Source organism: Ranitomeya variabilis, chromosome 5 (genome assembly GCF_051348905.1).
Source record: "Ranitomeya variabilis isolate aRanVar5 chromosome 5, aRanVar5.hap1, whole genome shotgun sequence".
Classification (NCBI taxonomy): Eukaryota; Metazoa; Chordata; class Amphibia; order Anura; family Dendrobatidae; genus Ranitomeya; species Ranitomeya variabilis.
This window is the reverse complement of record NC_135236.1, coordinates 528,656,875-528,676,507: the sequence shown is the minus strand read 5'-3', so window position 1 is coordinate 528,676,507 and position 19,633 is coordinate 528,656,875. Positions and strand designations below refer to the sequence as shown.

At 42.9% G+C, this 19,633-nt stretch overlaps 1 protein-coding gene across 1 annotated transcript in view; it reads right to left on the bottom strand.

The window, feature by feature from the left end:
- JAKMIP2 (janus kinase and microtubule interacting protein 2) overlaps positions 1-19,633 on the bottom strand; it is a 200,929-nt gene that overhangs the window by 83,145 nt on the left and 98,151 nt on the right. The window contains exons 5-10 of the mRNA XM_077265817.1: positions 18,468-18,677; positions 9,373-9,471; positions 9,084-9,230; positions 8,710-8,850; positions 5,722-5,778; positions 4,669-4,788 (exon numbers count right to left, since the gene is read on the bottom strand). Coding sequence (XP_077121932.1) covers positions 4,669-4,788; positions 5,722-5,778; positions 8,710-8,850; positions 9,084-9,230; positions 9,373-9,471; positions 18,468-18,677 — 774 coding nt within the window. The remainder of the gene's footprint in view (positions 1-4,668; positions 4,789-5,721; positions 5,779-8,709; positions 8,851-9,083; positions 9,231-9,372; positions 9,472-18,467; positions 18,678-19,633) is intronic.

Genomic DNA, 19,633 nt, shown 5'->3' with positions numbered 1-19,633 from the left:
TACCTCCTCATAGGGATTGTGATTGTGCTATTAATTTGATTCCTGGTAGCAAGTTCCCTAAGGGACGACTTTTCAATTTGTCTGTGCCAGAACACGCCGCTATGCGGAGTTATATAAAGGAGTCCTTGGAGAAAGGGCATATTCGCCCGTCGTCGTCACCATTGGGAGCAGGGTTCTTTTTGTGGCCAAGAAGGATGGTTCTCTGAGACCTTGTATAGATTACCGCCTTCTTAATAAAATCACGGTCAAATTTCAGTACCCTTTGCCTCTACTGTCTGATTTATTTGCTCGGATTAAGGGGGCTAGTTGGTTCACCAAGATAGACCTTCGAGGGGCGTATAATCTCATGCGTATTAAACAGGGCGATGAATGGAAAACAGCATTTAATACGCCCGAGGGCCATTTTGAGTACCTGGTGATGCCATTCGGCCTTTCTAATGCTCCCTCTGTGTTTCAGTCCTTTATGCATGACATCTTCCGAAAGTATCTGGATAGATTCATGATCGTATATTTGGATGATATTTTGGTCTTTTCGGATGATTGGGAGTCCCATGTGAAGCAGGTCAGAATGGTGTTCCAGGTCCTTCGTGCTAATTCCTTGTTTGTGAAGGGATCTAAGTGTCTCTTTGGAGTTCGGAAGGTTTCCTTTTTGGGTTTCATTTTTTCCCCTTCTACTATCGAGATGGATCCTGTTAAAGTCCAAGTTATTTATGATTGGACTCGGCCTACATCTGTGAAGAGCCTTCAGAAATTTCTGGGCTTTGCCAATTTTTACCGTCGCTTCATCGCTAATTTTTCTAGTGTTGTTAAACCGTTGACTGATTTGACCAAGAAGGGTGCTGATGTGGTGAATTGGTCCTCTGCGGCCGTTGAGGCTTTTCAGGAGTTGAAACGTCGTTTCTCTTCGGCTCCTGTGTTGTGTCAGCCAGATGTTTCGCTCCCTTTTCAGGTCGAGGTTGATTGCTTCTGAAATTGGAGCAGGGGCTGTTTTGTCTCAGAGAAGTTCTGATTGTTCTGTAATGAAGCCATGCGCTTTCTTTTCAAGAAAGTTTTCGCCTGCTGAGCGTAATTATGATGTTGGCAATCGGAAGTTGTTGGCTATGAAGTGGGCATTCGAGGAGTGGCGACATTAGCTTGAAGGAGCCAAGCATCGCGTGGTGGTCTTGACAGATCACAAGAATCTGACTTATCTCGAGTCTGCCAAGCGGTTGAATCCTAGACAGGCACGTTGGTCGCTGTTTTTCTCCCGTTTCAATTTTGTGGTTTCGTACCTTCCGGGTTCTAAGAATGTGAAGGCTGATGCCCTTTCAAGGAGTTTTGTGCCTGATTCTCCTAAGGTTCCTGAGCCAGCTGGTATTCTCAGAGAGGGGGTAGTTCTGTCTGCCATCTCCCCTGATTTGCGGCGGGTGCTGCAGGAGTTCCAGGCTGATAGACCTGACCGTTGTCCAGCGGAGAAACTGTTTGTCCCTGATAGATGGACTAATAGAGTTATCTCTGAGGTTCATTGTTCGGTGTTGGCTGGTCATCCTGGGAATTTTGGTACCAGAGATTTGGTGGCTAGGTCCTTTTGGTGGCCTTCTTTGTCGCGGGATGTGCGTTCTTTTGTGCAGTCCTGTGGGACTTGTGCTCGGGCTAAGCCCTGCTGTTCTCGTACCAGTGGGTTACGTTTGCCCTTGCCGGTCCCGAAAAGGCCCTGGATGCATGTTTCCATGGATTTTATTTCAGATCTTCCTGTTTCTCAAAGGATGTCGGTCATCTGGGTGGTTTGTGATCGCTTCTCTAAAATGGTCCATTTGGTACCCTTGCCTAAATTGCCTTCTTCCTCTGATTTGGTTCCATTATTTTTCCAACATGTGGTTCGTTTGCATGGCATTCCGGAGAACATCGAGTCTGACAGAGGTTCCCAGTTTGTTTCAAGGTTTTGGCGTTCCTTTTGTGCTAAGATGGGCATTGATTTGTCTTTTTCTTCGGCTTTCCATCCTCAGACAAATGGCCAAACCGAACGAACCAATCAGACTTTGGAAACCTATCTGAGATGCTTTGTTTCAGCGGATCAGGATGATTGGGTGACCTTCTTGCCATTGGCTGAGTTCGCCCTTAATAATCGGGCCAGTTCGGCTACTTTGGTTTCGCCTTTTTTTTGTAATTCTGGTTTTCATCCTCGTTTTTCTTCAGGGCAGGTTGAGCCTTCGGACTGTCCTGGTGTGGATTCTGTGGTGGACAGGTTGCAGCAAATTTGGACTCATGTGGTGGACAATTTGACCTTGTCCCAAGAGAAGGCTCAAAGTTTCGCTAACCGCCGTCGCTGTGTTGGTCCCCGACTTTGTGTTGGGGATTTGGTTTGGTTATCATCTCATTATGTTCCTATGAAGGTTTCTTCTCCTAAGTTTAAGCCTCGTTTCATTGGTCCTTATAAGATTTCTGAAATTCTTAATCCTGTATCATTTCGTTTGGCCCTTCCTGCTTCTTTTGCCATCCATAATGTGTTCCATAGGTCGTTGCTGCAGAGATATGTGGCGCCTATGGTTCCCTCCGTTGATCCTCCTGCTCCGGTGTTGGTCGAGGGGGAGTTGGAGTATGTGGTGGAGAAGATTTTGGATTCTCGTATTTCGAGACGAAAACTTCAGTACTTGGTCAAATGGAAGGGCTATGGTCAGGAGGATAATTCCTGGGTTGTTGCCTCTGATGTCCATGCTGCCGATTTAGTTCGTGCCTTTCATTTGGCTCGTCCTGATCGGCCTGGGGGCTCTGGTGAGGGTTCAGTGACCCCTCCTCAAGGGGGGGTACTGTTGTGAATTCCGTTCTCGAACTCCCTCCTGTGGTCATGAATGGTACTTCGGTGAGTTCTGTCTGTGGACTCCCTCTGTGGCTGTGAGTGGAGCTGCTGGTTCTGAGATTCCTTCCCCACCTGTCCTCGTTTAGGGCTAGGCTGGATTCTCTATATAACTCCACTCAGATCGTTACTCCTTGCCAGCTGTCAATGTTCTAGTACTGGTTCAGATCTCTCCTGGATCTTTCTGAGGACCTGTCTACTCCAGCGAAGCTAAGTTCCTTTCTGAGGACCTGTTTACTCCAGCGAAGCTAAGTTCATTTGTTACATTTGGTTTTTCTTGCTAAGTTCTAGTCCAGCTTGCTATCATGAAACTGCCTGGCTAGCTGGAAGCTCTGGGGGTGCAGAGTGGCACCACCGCACCGTGAGTCGGTGCGGGGGTATTTTTTGCACACTCTGCGTGATTTTGTAGTTTTTTGTGTTGACCGCAAAGATCCCTTTTCTATCCTCAATCTGTTTAGTTAGACTGGCCTCCCTTTGCTAAAGCCTATTTCATCCTGTGTTTGTGATTTCCTCTTAACTCACAGTCAATACTTGTGGGGGGCTGCTTTTACCTTTGGGGAAATTTCTCTGAGGCAAGTGAGGCTTTGTTTCCTTTCTTTAGGGATAGTTAGCTCTTAGGCTGTGAATAGGCGTCTAGGCAGAGTCAGGCACGCTCCACGGCTATTTCTAGTTGTGTTGATAGGAGTAGGGTTTGCGGTCAGCAGAGTTCCCATTTCCCCAGAGCTCATCCCGATTCCGTGTTTAACTATCAGGTCATTCCTGGTGCACCTAACCACCAGGTCCATAACAGGGGGCTAGAGAGTGCAAAGACAACGGCCGTTTTTAGCTGTGTTGCGCTTCTACAGGTCTCTCTACAAAACTACAAAAATTATTGAGTATTTTAACAAATGTTTAATAGCTTAGAGTAGGGCCCAGCCAAAAGAGTCTACCTTGTCGTGGTGGCAGGCTTAAAAAAGTATTTTGGTCAAAACAAAAGCTGATGGCTACGTATGGGACCTGATGTTCGATGGGAACTGTGTGATTAGTGAGAACATGGTGCAGAAGTGGAGTTTTCCATGAGCGAGCGTTGGGACTGTGGAAGGTTAGTGGGGTGAAGGCAGAGCTGGGGTGGAGCCTGGGCGGATTCACAAAGGGGCCTGAAAATTTTGCCAGTATGGGGCCCTGAAATTCCTGTTGGCAGCCCTGTTTATATTCAAAGTGTAATCTCTGTGCTTTGAAGAGTGTTCACCTAGCTGGGTGGTCTTCTGAAAGGCTAGCATGTATAATATATGGTGAAAATGAAAATCTGTCACAAGTAATATGGTCTGGTCTGGGGTGATCTTCTCAAAGAGATGGTCTTTTGGAGAGTTTTTACTGCATGTGCTATTGGATCTGGACATCGCTGCATATATTAACCTATATGATCTCTATCACACCAATTGTACAGGATAGTCTTTTGCAAATAGTACGCAGGAAAGAAACTGATTGCTGCAAGGTTCAGCTGCAAATATATTCCCAAACCTGTGTCGATTTCACAACAAATCTCCATGTTTTATTTATATATTTTGTTGTGGATTTGTATTTTGCTACAAATCGTTTTATGTAATGAAATCCACAGTGAAAATCTACATAAGAAAGATCTAAATATCAGTAGTTTGCTCTCATTTACGTACAGATTTTTATGAATGAAATTTTCCAAACCATATTCACTTGTATTGCAATGTAAATTTGCACTACAGATTTCAGCTGAGAAACACACACAGTGAATCCACAGAAAATACTGAATGGGTGAACCTACTCCGATGGTTATTGTAAGTTTAAATGGGGACATTGTAAAGAACTGCAAGATGACTTACTTCATCTAAATCATCATCTGGCGTGGCTGGCGTCCTGTCCGTTCGATAGGAAGCTACTGATGATGTTTCAGAATCCATAGAGTCATCATCATATCCAAATACAGTGTCTACAAGGTGTCTCTGTAAGTATGGAAATATATTCAGCTTATTACATTGGAAAGTACTATTCATTGCAAGGAAGAAGAATACTCATGGTGATCAGAACATATACGGTATATGGAAAAAAATGTGGGTGGCCACAAATCAGTGGGAGACCATGATACACATGGTGCTGAGTCCTACAGAGCAGGAGCCTCTCTTTGCGTCGCTTTAGCCTCCAGTTGATAGAGGAGGTACAATTTGCTAAAAACCTCTTTACGATATTTCCATGTTATATTAGTAGAACTATAAAGCCCATTACTAGTTCTGCTAGAACATAGTCAGCTCTCAGTGGTTTGTTGCAGAATCTACACTACCATTACTATATTTACACACAGAGTTAACGGGTAATTGAACAAGCACACAGACCCCTGTTATCAAGAGTTAAGAGTGTAGATTAGGGGACCAGCTGTGAAAGCTGTGGGCTGTATAACTGCATCTAATCAGATGATGTGAGGGAGGTGAGCAGCTAACTTATGTACAGAAATCAATGGGCTGGAGAGAGCTGACTGGGATGTTAAGAGTTAACTCCTATACTGGACTGTAATTTCTGAAAACTCTCAGTCAGGATCTGGAGGCCCAGCTCCATGGAAACAAGTTGTATACTATATAAGATAAAATATCTAATATCAAGAGAATGAACGCAAATATAAAAAAGCAAGTAATTAGCAAACTTGCTTATTTTCATGCTGTCTAACTAATGAAAGCTATTTAAGAACTTGAGAACACCCTTTTAAATTCTTCATACGTAAACTGTGAAGCACATGATGGATGATGAGAGAGGAATGATAGTCAAGATTCTCTCACCATTTGAGTGTATGGGGCTCACATGCTGTATTTTAAAGATAACCACCCTATTCTACTAGTTTGTTAGAATTCCATATTTATTTACTTAGAGTCTGTCATAGTGTTTACCTTTATAGGCTTCGAACTTCTTTTATGTTTTTTTCGTCTAATAAGTTTTTCTCTATCCTGTAAAAATATATATAATTCACATATTTATGTGGATATGGACACTAAATTAACATAAGCACATAGAAAAAAACATTTTTTACTAAGTATTCTTCATGTTCACCATCTTCATGATGCATAGTGACTAACCAGTAATATTGTCAAAGGTACTGGATATCTGTGGGTAAGGTGACCAATGGTTGCATTATGCAAGTGGTCAACTGATATCTCATTAAAAATGTGAATGCTCTTTACATACAACGTTGTTAATGTCTTACTACAATATACTACAAAATACACCTTCCTTAAAGAGGACCCTTTATGGTCTTTATCAAGGGGGCACGGCTCACAGGGTAATAATGCAGTGCAGCCTAAAGACAACCCCAGAGAATCCTGTGAGCAACACCCCCTTGTAATGACCATAAAAATAAAAGGCCCCTATCTCTGAAACTGAATAGCAGAATGAAAATTAAATAAATAAAAAAACTGAGTACTCAGGGGGGCAATGGGAATAATATGAGAACAAAAACTGCACACTTTTGTCCTAGTGAGGAAGGTCAGATTTAAAACATATCAGAAACCTAATTTGGACTCTTGACTAGTGATGAGCGAGTATACTCGTTGCTCGGGTTTTCCTAAGCACACTCGGGTGGTCTCTGAGTATTTGTGACTGCTCGGAGATTTAGTTTACGTTGACGCAGCTACATGATTTACGACTGCTAGACAGCTTGAATACATGTGGGGATTCCCTAGTAACCAGGCAACCCCCACATGTACTCAGGCTGGCTAGCAGCTGAAAAATCATGCAGTTACGTGGACAAAACGAAATCTCCGAGCAGTCACAAATACTCAGAGACCACCCGAGCATGCTCGGGAAAACCCGAGCAAAGAGTATACTCGCTCATCACTACTCTTGACCCATATGAACAACAGAATATCCATAGAAGACCTGTGGTTAGTTCTCCAAGATATTTAGAACAACCTCCCTGCTGAGTTCTTTTAAAAACTATAAGCAAGTGTACCTAGAAGAATTGATGCCATTTTGAAGGCAAAGGGTGGTCACATCAAATATTGATTTGATTTTACATTTCTATCTCTCAAATCATTCTTACCTTGCAGCATTTTTGTCATAACTACCTAAAACTGTTAAATATATCTAATATATAAAGCTAAATGTGTGTGTGTGTGTGTGTGTGTGTGTGTGTGTGTGTGTGTGTGTGTGTGTGTGTGTGTGTGTGTGTGTGTGTGTGTATATGAATGTGTGTATGTCCGGGATTGGCATCTGCACCGTCGCAGCTACAGCCACAAAATTTTGCACAGTCACACGTCTGGACCCCGAGTGCATCATAGGCTATGCTGTGAGGCGAAATTTTAACCCCGCGCTTTCCAATTCACCAAACTATTTTGCCCCTATCTACATAATGGGGAAAAAGTGAAAGGAAAAGTGTTGGAGGCAAATTGACAGCTGCCAGATGTGAACAAGGGGGACTTAAAGAATGAGAGCGATGGCGCCAAAGAGTATATACCATGCAGTTGCTAAGGTGGGGCCCCGACATGGGATAATCACCACACACGGGGATATGAACACAGACAGAAAATGCGCCACACACTACCACGTGCTTGAACACACATACCACCCTCAGCACACATTTCACCACACATACACCAACCTCGCCACACAAAAGTCACCGCTCAAAACTCGCAACGTGCAAAATTCGCCGCATGCAAAACTCGCCACATGCAAAACAAGGCTCACGCAAAACTCGCCACACGTGCATAACTCACCTCATGGAAAACTCGCCACACGCAAAACTTGCACACGCGGAAAAATTGCCACATGCACAAAAGTTGCAACACATGCAAAAGTTGCCTCACACAAAACTTGCACATACTCAAAACGCACCACACATAAAACTCGCCACGCGCAAAACTCGCCATGCACAAATCTTGCTGCACACAACTTGCTACACTAACCTGTCACATGCAACTCGACACACAAAATGTTGCTACACGCATGTCGCCACACAAAACTCATCTCACAAAAGTCGCTACATGCATGTCGCCACACGCAACTCAACACACACAACTTGACACATGAAACTCGCCCTAAAACACACACAAGTCTGGTATTGCCCTTCAAAAATAAAAATCTGATTAATAAGCAGACAAACTACAAGAGCAACAAATTTACCATATAGGAAATACGGCAGCTGTCAGTCACATGACCTGTCTATTATGTGTATGTGTGAGCTAATATATACTGCCAGGGGGGAGGGCTTCCTGTTGGCTGGGGATTTATCAGGCTGCCAATAGCAACCAATCACAGCTCAGCTTCTATTTTGCTACAGTTAATTAACCTGAGCTCTGATTGGTTAATATAGGCAACAAAGACATTCTCAGTATAACAAAGCTAATATATGTTGTGAAATGCTTCTATTAGCTTAGTTTTTGCCTTTTAATAATTACATTTCTATCTATTTGTTTTGTGGTTTTTGTGTGCAGAATAAATTTTTGTTAACACATTCTATTTTGCTAACAGCAGTCATTAACCCGGGCGAAGCCGGGTAGTACAGCTAGTATATATATATATATATATATATATATATATATATATATATATATATATACACACACACACACACATACACGCACATATCTATAACATTTTATCTCTTCCTCTCTAATATATATATATATATATATATATATATATATATATATATATACTGTATACTGTATATATATATATATATATATATATATATATATGTATATATATAAGGTCTTATCTAAGCACTCGCCCGTTGTATTACAGTGCAGGTCTAACATTAGGTGATTATTACATTTTGAACATAGATTCCTGAAATATATTTGCGCTATTTCACCAAATGGGAAGGAAATCTCTCAGTGTCATTTCTTGTCTCTAGATCTTTACAATTATATTTTACTCACTCTTGTTAAATCATCAATGATGTTCTGTTGTTCTACCACTTGTAACTTCAGGAACTCAATCTCTTGCTCTTCTCCGGCTTGATCAAGATCATTTAGGGATCTCAACTTTTTCAATGGAGGGTGAGATATGATTTTCTCTTTCTGTAGGTGAAAGTGTTTGATTATACAGGTTAGAGCCGTTTCATGGGGTATATGGGTAGGCTTTGGAGACATCTGGAGACAAGTTCCAGATGGGACAGTTCCCTTTAAAGAGGGTCTAAAATACAAATGGTAAAATCCGTCATCAAATCCATGGATTTAAAGGGCTGTTTCCACAGTGCAAACTCTTCACTGTGTGAACATGCTTTACTTGCAATCCGTTATGTAATACGTACCATCTCTGCATTCTCCTTAGAAAGGGTTTTCAGCTTCTCTTCCATGCGTTGCAGCGATTGCATTAATTCATCATTTCTTTTAGTGAGGCACTTGTTCTTTTCCAGGAGAGGTTTGCATTGTTTTTCTGCTTCTCTGACTCTCCGTAGCTAAGAAACAACCAATACTGTAAATTATTTTGCAATCTCACTGCATGGTATCAGATATCAGCAATATTAGAAGTGCTTTAAAATCTACAAAAACAGGTAGTTCATCAATAATTAAACAATAATATGCAAAGAGATCCATTACCAGTTCATTTCTCTCATCCACAAGCAATGTATTTCTGTCCTCCAGTTTTCGGATTGTGGCATTTAACTCAGCCATTCTTTTCTGATTCCTTCGCAAGTCCTGCAAACAGAACGTTCCATTGTGAATTACTGTACTCATTTTTATTTATTTTCCAGGTATATGGGTGGCCTTACTTGGAGGGAGCAATTAAATAAATAATGCTGTATTGAAAAAAAAAATCAGTCTGCGTTGCCATTGTCAGAATGTCAGCTGCCAGTGGAAATCTTTGGGCTACTCCTGAGCGCTGGAGGCGGCTTTTTTTCCTGTGCTATCTTGGATTGCACTGCTATGTTAATGGCTCGCTCATCATAAAAGGAATGTTTGTGATAGAATAAAAAATATTATATTTGCAAATTGCTGTATTATGTTTTGTCATCTATTGTGTCTAAAAAAAAACATAAGGAGATCAAAGGGTGTCATAAACACTTGTCATCTGCAGATCAACTCTTTCCTAGGAACCTGCATTAAGTTGAGGAAATAGTTAGAAATTCTCTAAAATGCAATAATGCAATAACTTGAAAATCACTAATGAAACTCAGTCCATTTTTCCTTGTGCGTAAAAAAACCTGATGTCTGAATTAGACGAAAGTCAATGTTCAAACCTCGTTTAATGCCAAGTTCACACTAGCAGTATTTGGTCAGTATTTTAAATCAGTATTTGTAAGTGAAAATCAGGAGTGTTACAGTCAGAGGAAAAATACAGGGTGATTCACTCGCTACTTTACCGGGAAAAATTGCTGTAACTTCTAAGAGACAGTTGACTATACTGAAATTTGGACAGTAATTACCTTGGTTCATAAAAAAACTAATGTTTTAAAGCAGGTGTTGAAATTGTCCACCATTTGTATGCACGCACACATGCACAGTCCCATATTGTTGAATGTATTTTGCATGACTGCAGCAATGTAGAGGCTTCCTTTTCTTAGAAGTTCCCCTTCTTTACCAGGCCCAATATCCCCAGATTCTCCCAAATAAACAGACAACACACCATTTTGGATTAAATTGTCCAAATCGGCCTTCATTGCAATAAACATAACAGTAATAAATAACTTGGGATGAGGAGGTTCTTGGGTCTCCAAAACCAGGCGGAAACCAGAATATATATATAACCATCCAGCCTTACCCCCAGCTGCAACCACAGGCTTGGGGGCATCTCATGGCCGGAAAACATTTTTCATCCACCGACTCCCAGGGACCCCACCCTGAGAGCCCAAAAATCCGCCAGTTACCATAATTCCGAAACCAATAAGAGATTCCCATCTCCAAGATGTACAACCCCCACCAATATTTTGACACCAACTCCAAGAACTCCCTTCCCCACCACAGCGAGCATTACCTGAACATCTAATAATGCGAGTCCCTCCAAGACACATACCCTTTCCTTCCCTTGTTGAATCTTGAGAGCCCACAGATCAATACCTATTGATTTCAAATGAATCCCATCGCTCCTTCACAAATTCCCTTCTCCGGACTCCAACTGTTCATACCTAACTAAATCCCCCTCTTCCTGGCTACAAAACTTCACGCAGCTCTATTCACTTTTATCCTTGTCTTGTTAATTTTTTCCACCGATTGAGCAGTACACCATACTTTTCTGGGCACTGTATCAGATCAAAATATCTTTATGGTCAGATATGGCACCCACAAACGCAAAAAAAAAACCTCATGGCCGATATCCCTTATTAACACTCCACTGCGGCTGGAGAAGATGGGAGACCACAGCAGAGATGGCTCGAGATTCCCCCTGTGCAGAGGCAGGAACTCGAGCCCTAACACTCTGTAATTGCAAACAATTGTTTCTGTACCAAATATTAAATTGCTCTTTTTCTATTGAATCAAGCAATTATTTGTTTGAAAAAGGCCTTCGAAAGCCAAAACGTTGCACCACGCCATGTGGTCCTAACAATGTCCATTTATATTTTTTGGCTAAATTTGGAGTGCTGCTTCCCATTTTTTTAATCCTATAGAATTTAGCAAGTATATGGATTAGTTGCTGGGAGGCCTGTGAACCCACTTGATTGCATGTGCTGTTCCAATATATATATATATATATATATATATATATATATATATATATATATATATATATATATATATATATATATATACAGTGGGGAAAACAAGTATTTAGTCAGCCACCAATTGTGCAAGTTCTCCCACTTAAAAAGATGAGAGACACCTGTAATTGACATCATAGGTAGACCACAACTATGAGAGTCAAAATGAGGAAACAAATCCAGAAAATCACCTTGCTTGATTTGGCAAGATTTATTTTGCAAATTATGGTGGAAAACAAGTATTTAGTCACCTAAAACATGCAAGATTTCTAGCTCTCACAGACCTGTAACTTTTTCTTCAAGAGGCTCCTCTGTCCTCCACTCATTACCTGTAGTAGCAATGGCACCTGTTTGAACTTGTTATCAGTATAAAAGACACCTGTCCACAACCTCAAACAGTCACACTCCAAACTCCACTATGGTGAAGACCAAAGAGCTGTCGAAGGACACCAGAAACAAAATTGTAGCCCTGCACCAGGCTGGGAAGACTGAATCTGCAACAGCAAGCAGCTTGGTGTGATGAAATCAACTGTGGGAGCAATAATAAGAAAATGGAAGACATACAAGACCACTGATAATCTCCTTCAATCTGGGGCTCCATGCAAGATCTCACCCCTTGGGGTCAAAATGATCACAAGAACGGTGAGTAGTGTTGAGCGATACAGTCCGATACTTGAAAGTATCGGTATCGGAAAGTATCGGCCGATACTGGCAAAGTATCGGATCTGATCCGATACCGATACCCGATACCAATGCAAGTCAATGGGACTCAAGTATCGGAAGGTATCCCTGATGGTTCCCAGGGTCTGAAGGAAACTCTCCTTCAGGCCCTGGGATCCATATTAATGTGTAAAATAAAGAATTAAAATAAAAAATATTGATATACTCACCTCTCCGACGCAGCCTGGACCTTACCGCTGGTAACCGGCAGCCTTCTTTGTTTAAAATGAGCGCGTTCAGCACCTTCCATGACGCCACGGCTTCTGATTGGTCGCGTGCCGCTCATGTGACCGCCACGCGACCAATCACAAGCCGCGACGTCATCCCTCAGGTCCTAAATTCCCTTCTAGGAATTTAGGACCTGAGGGATGACGTCACGGCTTGTGATTGGTCGCGTGGCGGTCACATGGGCGGCCGCGACCAATCACAAGCCGTGACGTCATCTAAGGCCCTGAACGCGCTCATTCTTAGGAAGGAAGGAAGGCTGCCGGAAAGAAGCCGAGGGTGAGTATATTCCTATTAGGTATATACTCACCCTCGGACGTGCCCTGCTTCTTTCCGGCAGCCTTCCTTCTTAAGAATGAGCGCGTTCAGGGCCTTAGATGACGTCACAGCTTGTGATTGGTTGCAACCGCCCATGTGACCGCTCACGCGACCAATCACAAGCCGTGACATCATCCCTCAGGTCCTAAATTCCTAGAAGGGAATTTAGGACCTGAGGGATGACGTCGCGGCTTGTGATTGGTCGCGTGGCGGTCACATGAGCGGCACGCGACCAATCAGAAGCCGTGACGTCATGGAAGGTGCTGAACGCGCTCATTTTAAACAAAGAAGGCTGCCGTTTACCAGCGGTGATGTCCAGGGGCCTCCGGACAGGTGAGTATATCAATATTTTTTATTTTAATTCTTTATTTTACACATTCATATGGATCCCAGGGCCTGAAGGAGAGTTTCCTCTCCTTCAGACCCTGGGAACCATACACTGGAAACTTCCGATTCCGATTCCCGATACCACAAAAGTATCGGATCTCGGTATCGGAATTCCGATACCGCAAGTATCGGCCGATACCCGATACTTGCAGTATCGGAATGCTCAACACTAACGGTGCGTAAAAATCCCAGAACCACACGGTGGGACCTAGTGAATGACCTGCATAGAGCTGGGACCACCGTAACAAAGGCTACCATCAGTAACATACTACACCTCCAGGGACTCAGATCCTGCAGTGCCAGACGTGTCCCCCTGCTTAAGCCAGTACATGTCCGGGCCCATCTGAAGTTTTCTAGAGAGCATTTGGATTATCCAGAAGAGTATTGGGAGAAAGTCTTATGGTCTGATGAAACCAAAGTAGAACTGTTTGGTAGAAACAAAACTTTTCGTGTTTGGAGGAGACAGAATGCTGAGTTGCATCCAAAGAACACCATACCTACTGTGAAGCATTAGGGTGGCAACATCATGCTTTGGGGCTGTTTCTCTGCAAAGGGACCAGGATGACTGATCCGTGTACATAAAAGAATGAATGAGGCCATGTATCGTGAGATTTTGAGTGCAAACCTCCTTCCATCAGCAAGGGCATTGAAGATGAAATGTGCATGGGTCTTTCAGCATAATAATGACCCCAAGCACACTGCCAGGGCAACGAAGGAGTGGCTTTGTAAGAAGCATATGAAGGTCCTGGAGTGGCGTAGCCAGTCTCCAGATCTCAACTCCATAGAAAACCTTTGGAGGTAGTTGAAAGTCCGTGTTGCACAGCGACAGGCCCATTTTAGCTACAGACGCGCTTGTATTAAAGGGATTATTTAAACTCAGCTCACAGTAAGTGTCCTCTTTCTTAAGAAAGAGGATACTTACTGTGAGCACAGCGACAGGCCCAAAACATCACTGCTCTAGAGGAGATCTGCATGGAGGAATGGGCCAACATACCACCAACCATGTGTGCCAACCTTGTGAAGAGTTACAGAAAACATTTGCCCTGTGTCACTGCCAACAAAGGATATATAACAAAATATTGAGATGAACTTTTGTTAATGACAAAATACTTATTTTCCACCATAATTTGCTAAATAAATCTTGCTAAATCAGACAAGGTGATTTTCTGGATTTGTTTTCTCATTTTGACTCTCATAGTTGTGGTCTACCTATGATGTCAATTACAGGCCTCTCTCATCTTTTTAAGTGGAAGAACTTGCACATTTGGTGGCTGACTAAATACAGTACTTTTTTTCCCCACTGTATAACACCAGCACTTCTGAAACCATGAAAATCCGACAATACCTGATGAAAACTCATACCACAAACCCCTATCCACATAATTACGTTATTTTTTGGTAAACCCCAATTGGCGCCTGTTTTTTTGGACATTGTCCCTCAACGCTGTCCAATAAATGAACAAGTGGCCAAATATCCATACTAGCCATGCTCTACCTATGGTAAAAAAGAGAGATAAAGAAAGAGAAGCACATGAGAACAACCACTTCTAACCCTCTTTTTTTTATATCAAATGTGGACGCACGTAGAGTTTATATTTCCAAGATTTCCACCTGCCAATCTTCTGAACTGCTCTTGAAGGTAGGCCCCAACTCTGCCTCTGTTGCAGCACCAATTTTAAATGACTGAGGAAAACAACCTATTGGCTTCTAAAGCAAAACTGTCAAGCACTTTTTAAACACAGCCCCAAACTGATAAGAAAGACCCATCCTTATGTCTTAATAATGGACTTGCCTTGTTCCCGCCAAAAAACCGATAATTTTTAAAACACATTAATGAGCACATGCTGGACCCTTTTAATGCCCTTAAAACTACTCTTTTTCATTTACCCATCTGTTCGTTTTTTGAATGACGAACCCGGAATTCCACTGACTCCTCCGCTGCCATGGCATCTTGGCTCAATATGCCCCCCTCCCTGACTGAAGATGGTGTCACCAATTCCCCTATTCTCATGGCCCCAAAGAAAGCCCACAAGAAAGCCAGTTTAAATAATGCCTCTTCAAAAGGCTAACTACAAATTAACCCAGCTTCCCTCCCAATTCAATCAGTAACTTAAACTAAACCGGCCTTCGAGTGTCAGGCAATGTTTGCCCCCTTTTAATACCCTTCACAGACTGAGAAACTAGAAAATTCTTTGCAATGTCCGCAAAAGCCCCTGAACTTGCATCCAAATGCTACCCCTGCCAAGAAAAGCTTTAACTCTTGACACTGACCACCCCTCGTTTGCCACTTTTCCCACCCATCTCATCAAAGTGCCTATGTAATTCTCATCTGACCCAAAAACCCCTATCTATTGAATCAACCATCTTCTGAACTTCTGATCATGTGCAATACGTCTTTGAAGTCGGGAAGCATATACATGGCTTCAGAGACACATTGAAGCTGCTGAAATGAGTGACACGCATGCGCTAGATTTGCATGAGCTGGCGATGAGGCTGTCTAGTGCAAATTATGTTATCATGCCCAGAGGGGCATGATATTTAGGAAAGAGGGCTGACTTATCTGGGGCAACTAACGCCCCATCGACTAGTCAAAGCCCTCATTAGCATTTATTTACCGGAATTACATTACACAGGGCTGGGCTAGGCAGGGAGTTTAATCATACATAGGTGAATGCTGCTGGGTTGGAGGGCATGGTGGACCTAACAGTTTCCCTTTAAAGTAAATGAGACCTTGTGTGCTGGTGTAGGAATCTTGAATCCATAACAAAAACCTTCCTTTCATATCACTGCCTTATCCCTCTTCGGGTACCTACTTAGACAAATGGCCATCTTGAGAAGTCTCACTAGACGCTTCTCCTTTTGAAATGTTTCCCCATTCCTATTTTTTCCTCTCTAAAAGCAGCGGGCCGACCCATTTAACCCCCCACCACGGGACAAACACATATACATATACACACATATACATAAACAGACATATACCTCTCCCTTAGCCCTATCATCGAACATAATCCTATCCCCTTCCTTATCTTTTTCAGTTTGTACTAACACCAAAACATTATTCCCACTAAAATCGACCCCCTCCGCCGGAGAAATCACTTGCTCTAAAGGGTCTCACATAGGAACCGGGGACCCAGCTACCCCATTATGAGCCCTTTCCAGCCTTTCCAGCAACTACCGAATGCCCCCCAGTAAACCCAGTAAATTTTCCCTTTCCTCACCCTGAACCCCTGTAACCGGCCCTCTAACAGGAGTGCCCCCCAGTAAACCGGGGAGCCTGACTATAACCTGACCCCAGAGATGCAGTATTAGAAAAAGAAGGACAATACAAAGAGACATACTCACTGGGCTGCATCGGTGCCTGATACCCATCAGCTAAAGATCCTGGGTCCTGTCGGTCCTCGTCTTGACACCTGGGGAAGGGGCCCTCATCAGCTCGCCCAAAATCCCTCTGACCAGTCCCTGTGCTCATATCTGGCACCACGACCAGGGATCTGAATGAAGGCCTCACCTCCCACTGCCTTTCTTCCCTGCTGCTGGTGCCGTTTGTTCCTGAGGGACCCTGGTGCCCAGGATAAGGGTGCAACCACCGCAAAGATCCTCTTGTAGACAAAGCATCCCCACCAACAGGAGCATTGCCAAATGGGGCCACCGCCATTTTGTTGGAGCCTGTGGCACTAGAGGGCACAAGCATGGTCACATCACCAGCTGCCTGCGCTACTCCGCTGTCCCCAGGAACCTGACTGAATTCCTCCTGGGTCGAGACCTGTGAATGGATGGAGTGGGCAAGCCATATCCTTAAGGGTCCCTGGTGGGGCTCTTGTGGTGCCCATGAGGACATGGGGCTCCTGTGGCACCGATGAGGAGCCGCATCTGCTGACAGGCGCTGTGATGGCCTCAATCTGTGCATGCACCATGCAGCCAGCACCACCCTCTCCGCACTGATATCCAGCCTGCTGATAATTTCCTGCAGCCTCTCTGTGATTCAGGCTCCATCTGCGCCGCAAGCTGCTGAATGCAGCCACTCCGGAATCCATTTGATCTCCGCCATGCCAGCTGCTGGAGGGGGTAAGTGGCACCTTTCTGAAAGGAGACTACATGCAGATTAGGTAGCCACCACCCCCTCCTACTTTGTATAGCCCTGCTCTTTCTCCCCCTTGTAATCACCACCCCCTTTCACTCCTCCCCTTAAACTTTTAACTTCCACTTAACCTTCCTATAACCTCGACATTAACCCCTGCTCTGCCCTACATAGCTGAGTCATGGGTCATTGTGCCCATGGCTATGCCATGGCTATGATTTCTCTGGACGTCTTGAGTCATTGCCTGAATTTCTTGCTGTATGTTCTCTCAGAGTGCCTGTAATGTTTGTGGCTTGTTATTGAACACTCGACCCTTCAAATGGCCCCAAAGGAAAAAATATGGTGGTGTTAATTCAGTCGATCTTGGTGGCCACATTTCCTTGGAGATTACTATGCCATCAAAGAAGGTTTCTGTACATAGTTTGGACGGAGGACTTTGACCTCCAAACTTCTTTAGAAACTCATTTGGCAGCTATTTAAGGACTCCATTTTCCAATAAGTTTTCACAATGAAAACATGCTCCTCCAAACTCTAGCTGTACATTGCTAACAAATGGAGAAGGAATTTGGCAGGAGTGAAATGCAAGCACCACACAAACTACTGCAGTGCAGAAAGGAGTACAGAAAGTCTATCTCATAATGGAGATGACTGATGAGGTGACAGGTTGGCGAGACCACTGGATGCGAAGATGTTTTTCATCACTGTCGCTGAGTTTTATTGCACTCTCTCTTCTCATGAACCAAAGTATGCACAGTCCAAATTTCAGTACTGTCGACTGTCTCTTTAAGTTACAGCAATTTTTTTGGGGTAAAGTATGAATAAATCACCCTGCATAATAGAAACACTTCACCACTTCTGCATTTTTCACTCACTCCTGGCTTTGGATTACAAATACTGATGTAAAATACTGACCAAATACTGAACATGTGGCCTTAAAGTGAATTCAGCAGAATGGACTATTCAATGTATGACCAATATGTATATGTAAAAACTGCATCAATGAGTGTAGACTTTGTAATATACCTGAATCTAGCTGTTTGCTGTATTAGGAGACTAGACAAAATCTTATTGAAGCTGCTGATGTTTGCAACCAAACCAACTGATAAGCTTCTGCTCTAGGTTGTGTTATGGTCTTGAGTATAAATTGTATGTTTTGAGTTTAGGTAGCAGCTAACTAATTACTGTTGATGGACCCAAGTCCATCTCAATTGATTGAGATCACTTTCATTAGATATTAAATCTAGATAGGAAAAATCAGTCATCAATCTTACCGGACTTCCACAGTGCTCTGATCCATCTCCTGCCCTTCCTGGGATTTCCCTTTTGGGACTTCCTATGTTACACTCCGCTTCTTTCACCAGAAATAATTGCTCATCCAAAGCTTCTTTCTGCAACTGGAGTTTCTGAAGAAAAAAGGTTTGTGTCTCCAGTTCTTTTTCTAGAGAAAATATAATCCTGTCTTTCGCTTTGATTTCGTCCATCTGAAGAATAATATAAAGAAAATAATTGATGTGGTCTTCAGCAACAAATTACCTACTATTATTATAATTGTACCACTTGTTGTTTTAGTGACTTATGCAACATATTGTAATATTCAATAATTCTCAATAGAATGTATGTGGAATTTAGCCAATACTTGTAGTATCAAATATACAAGCTACAGCTGTGCTTGAGTATTACACTTTGTCATTTTTAAATGTGGAAAATGATCTAATGTTACAAGTCTAATTTCTCTTTCATATTATCTGGTAATCCTAAGGCTTCACATACTTTTGCCACATATAGAGTATTGCATTTTCAAACAATGGCATGAAAATCATGTGTAAGTGGACAACCTGCTTTATATAAAAAAGCACAGATGTATCAAAATTTGATCTTTACAAGACGTGAAAGTCCAAAAAGAAAAAAGGAAGCAGCATGGAGTCCAGATAAATATGTAAACAAACTTTATTGACAATTATTACAGGCTAAAAAATGAACAGAGGGAAATGATCCCCGTGCTGTACTCAGCACGCATCTACAAACACAGGGGGTATGTGCCTGTAGTACACAAAAATCCACATTATAACCGATAGTAACAAACTAAAGTGACTGTGCATACGGTTCAACAGAACCTGTATTAGACACATAGGTCCGTCAAAGATAGCTACCAAGTACACTTCATATTCAGTATATAGTCATATACATACCAGACTATGTGGAGAAAGAGTCACGGCGTGGATTGGCACTTCCCCCTGTATCCCCCGACGCACGTTTCGGCTATCGCCTTTCTCAAGGGGTACATAGGCATAGCACTGGGTTCACTAAATACTAAAAAACAGCACACTCTGGTGGGTGTGTAAGCAATGGACCGGCCAATCACCTCACAGTGTCCAATCACCCTGAACCCCCCACACCTGGGCGCCGCTCCTAATGGAACACATGTGGCCCCATGCGT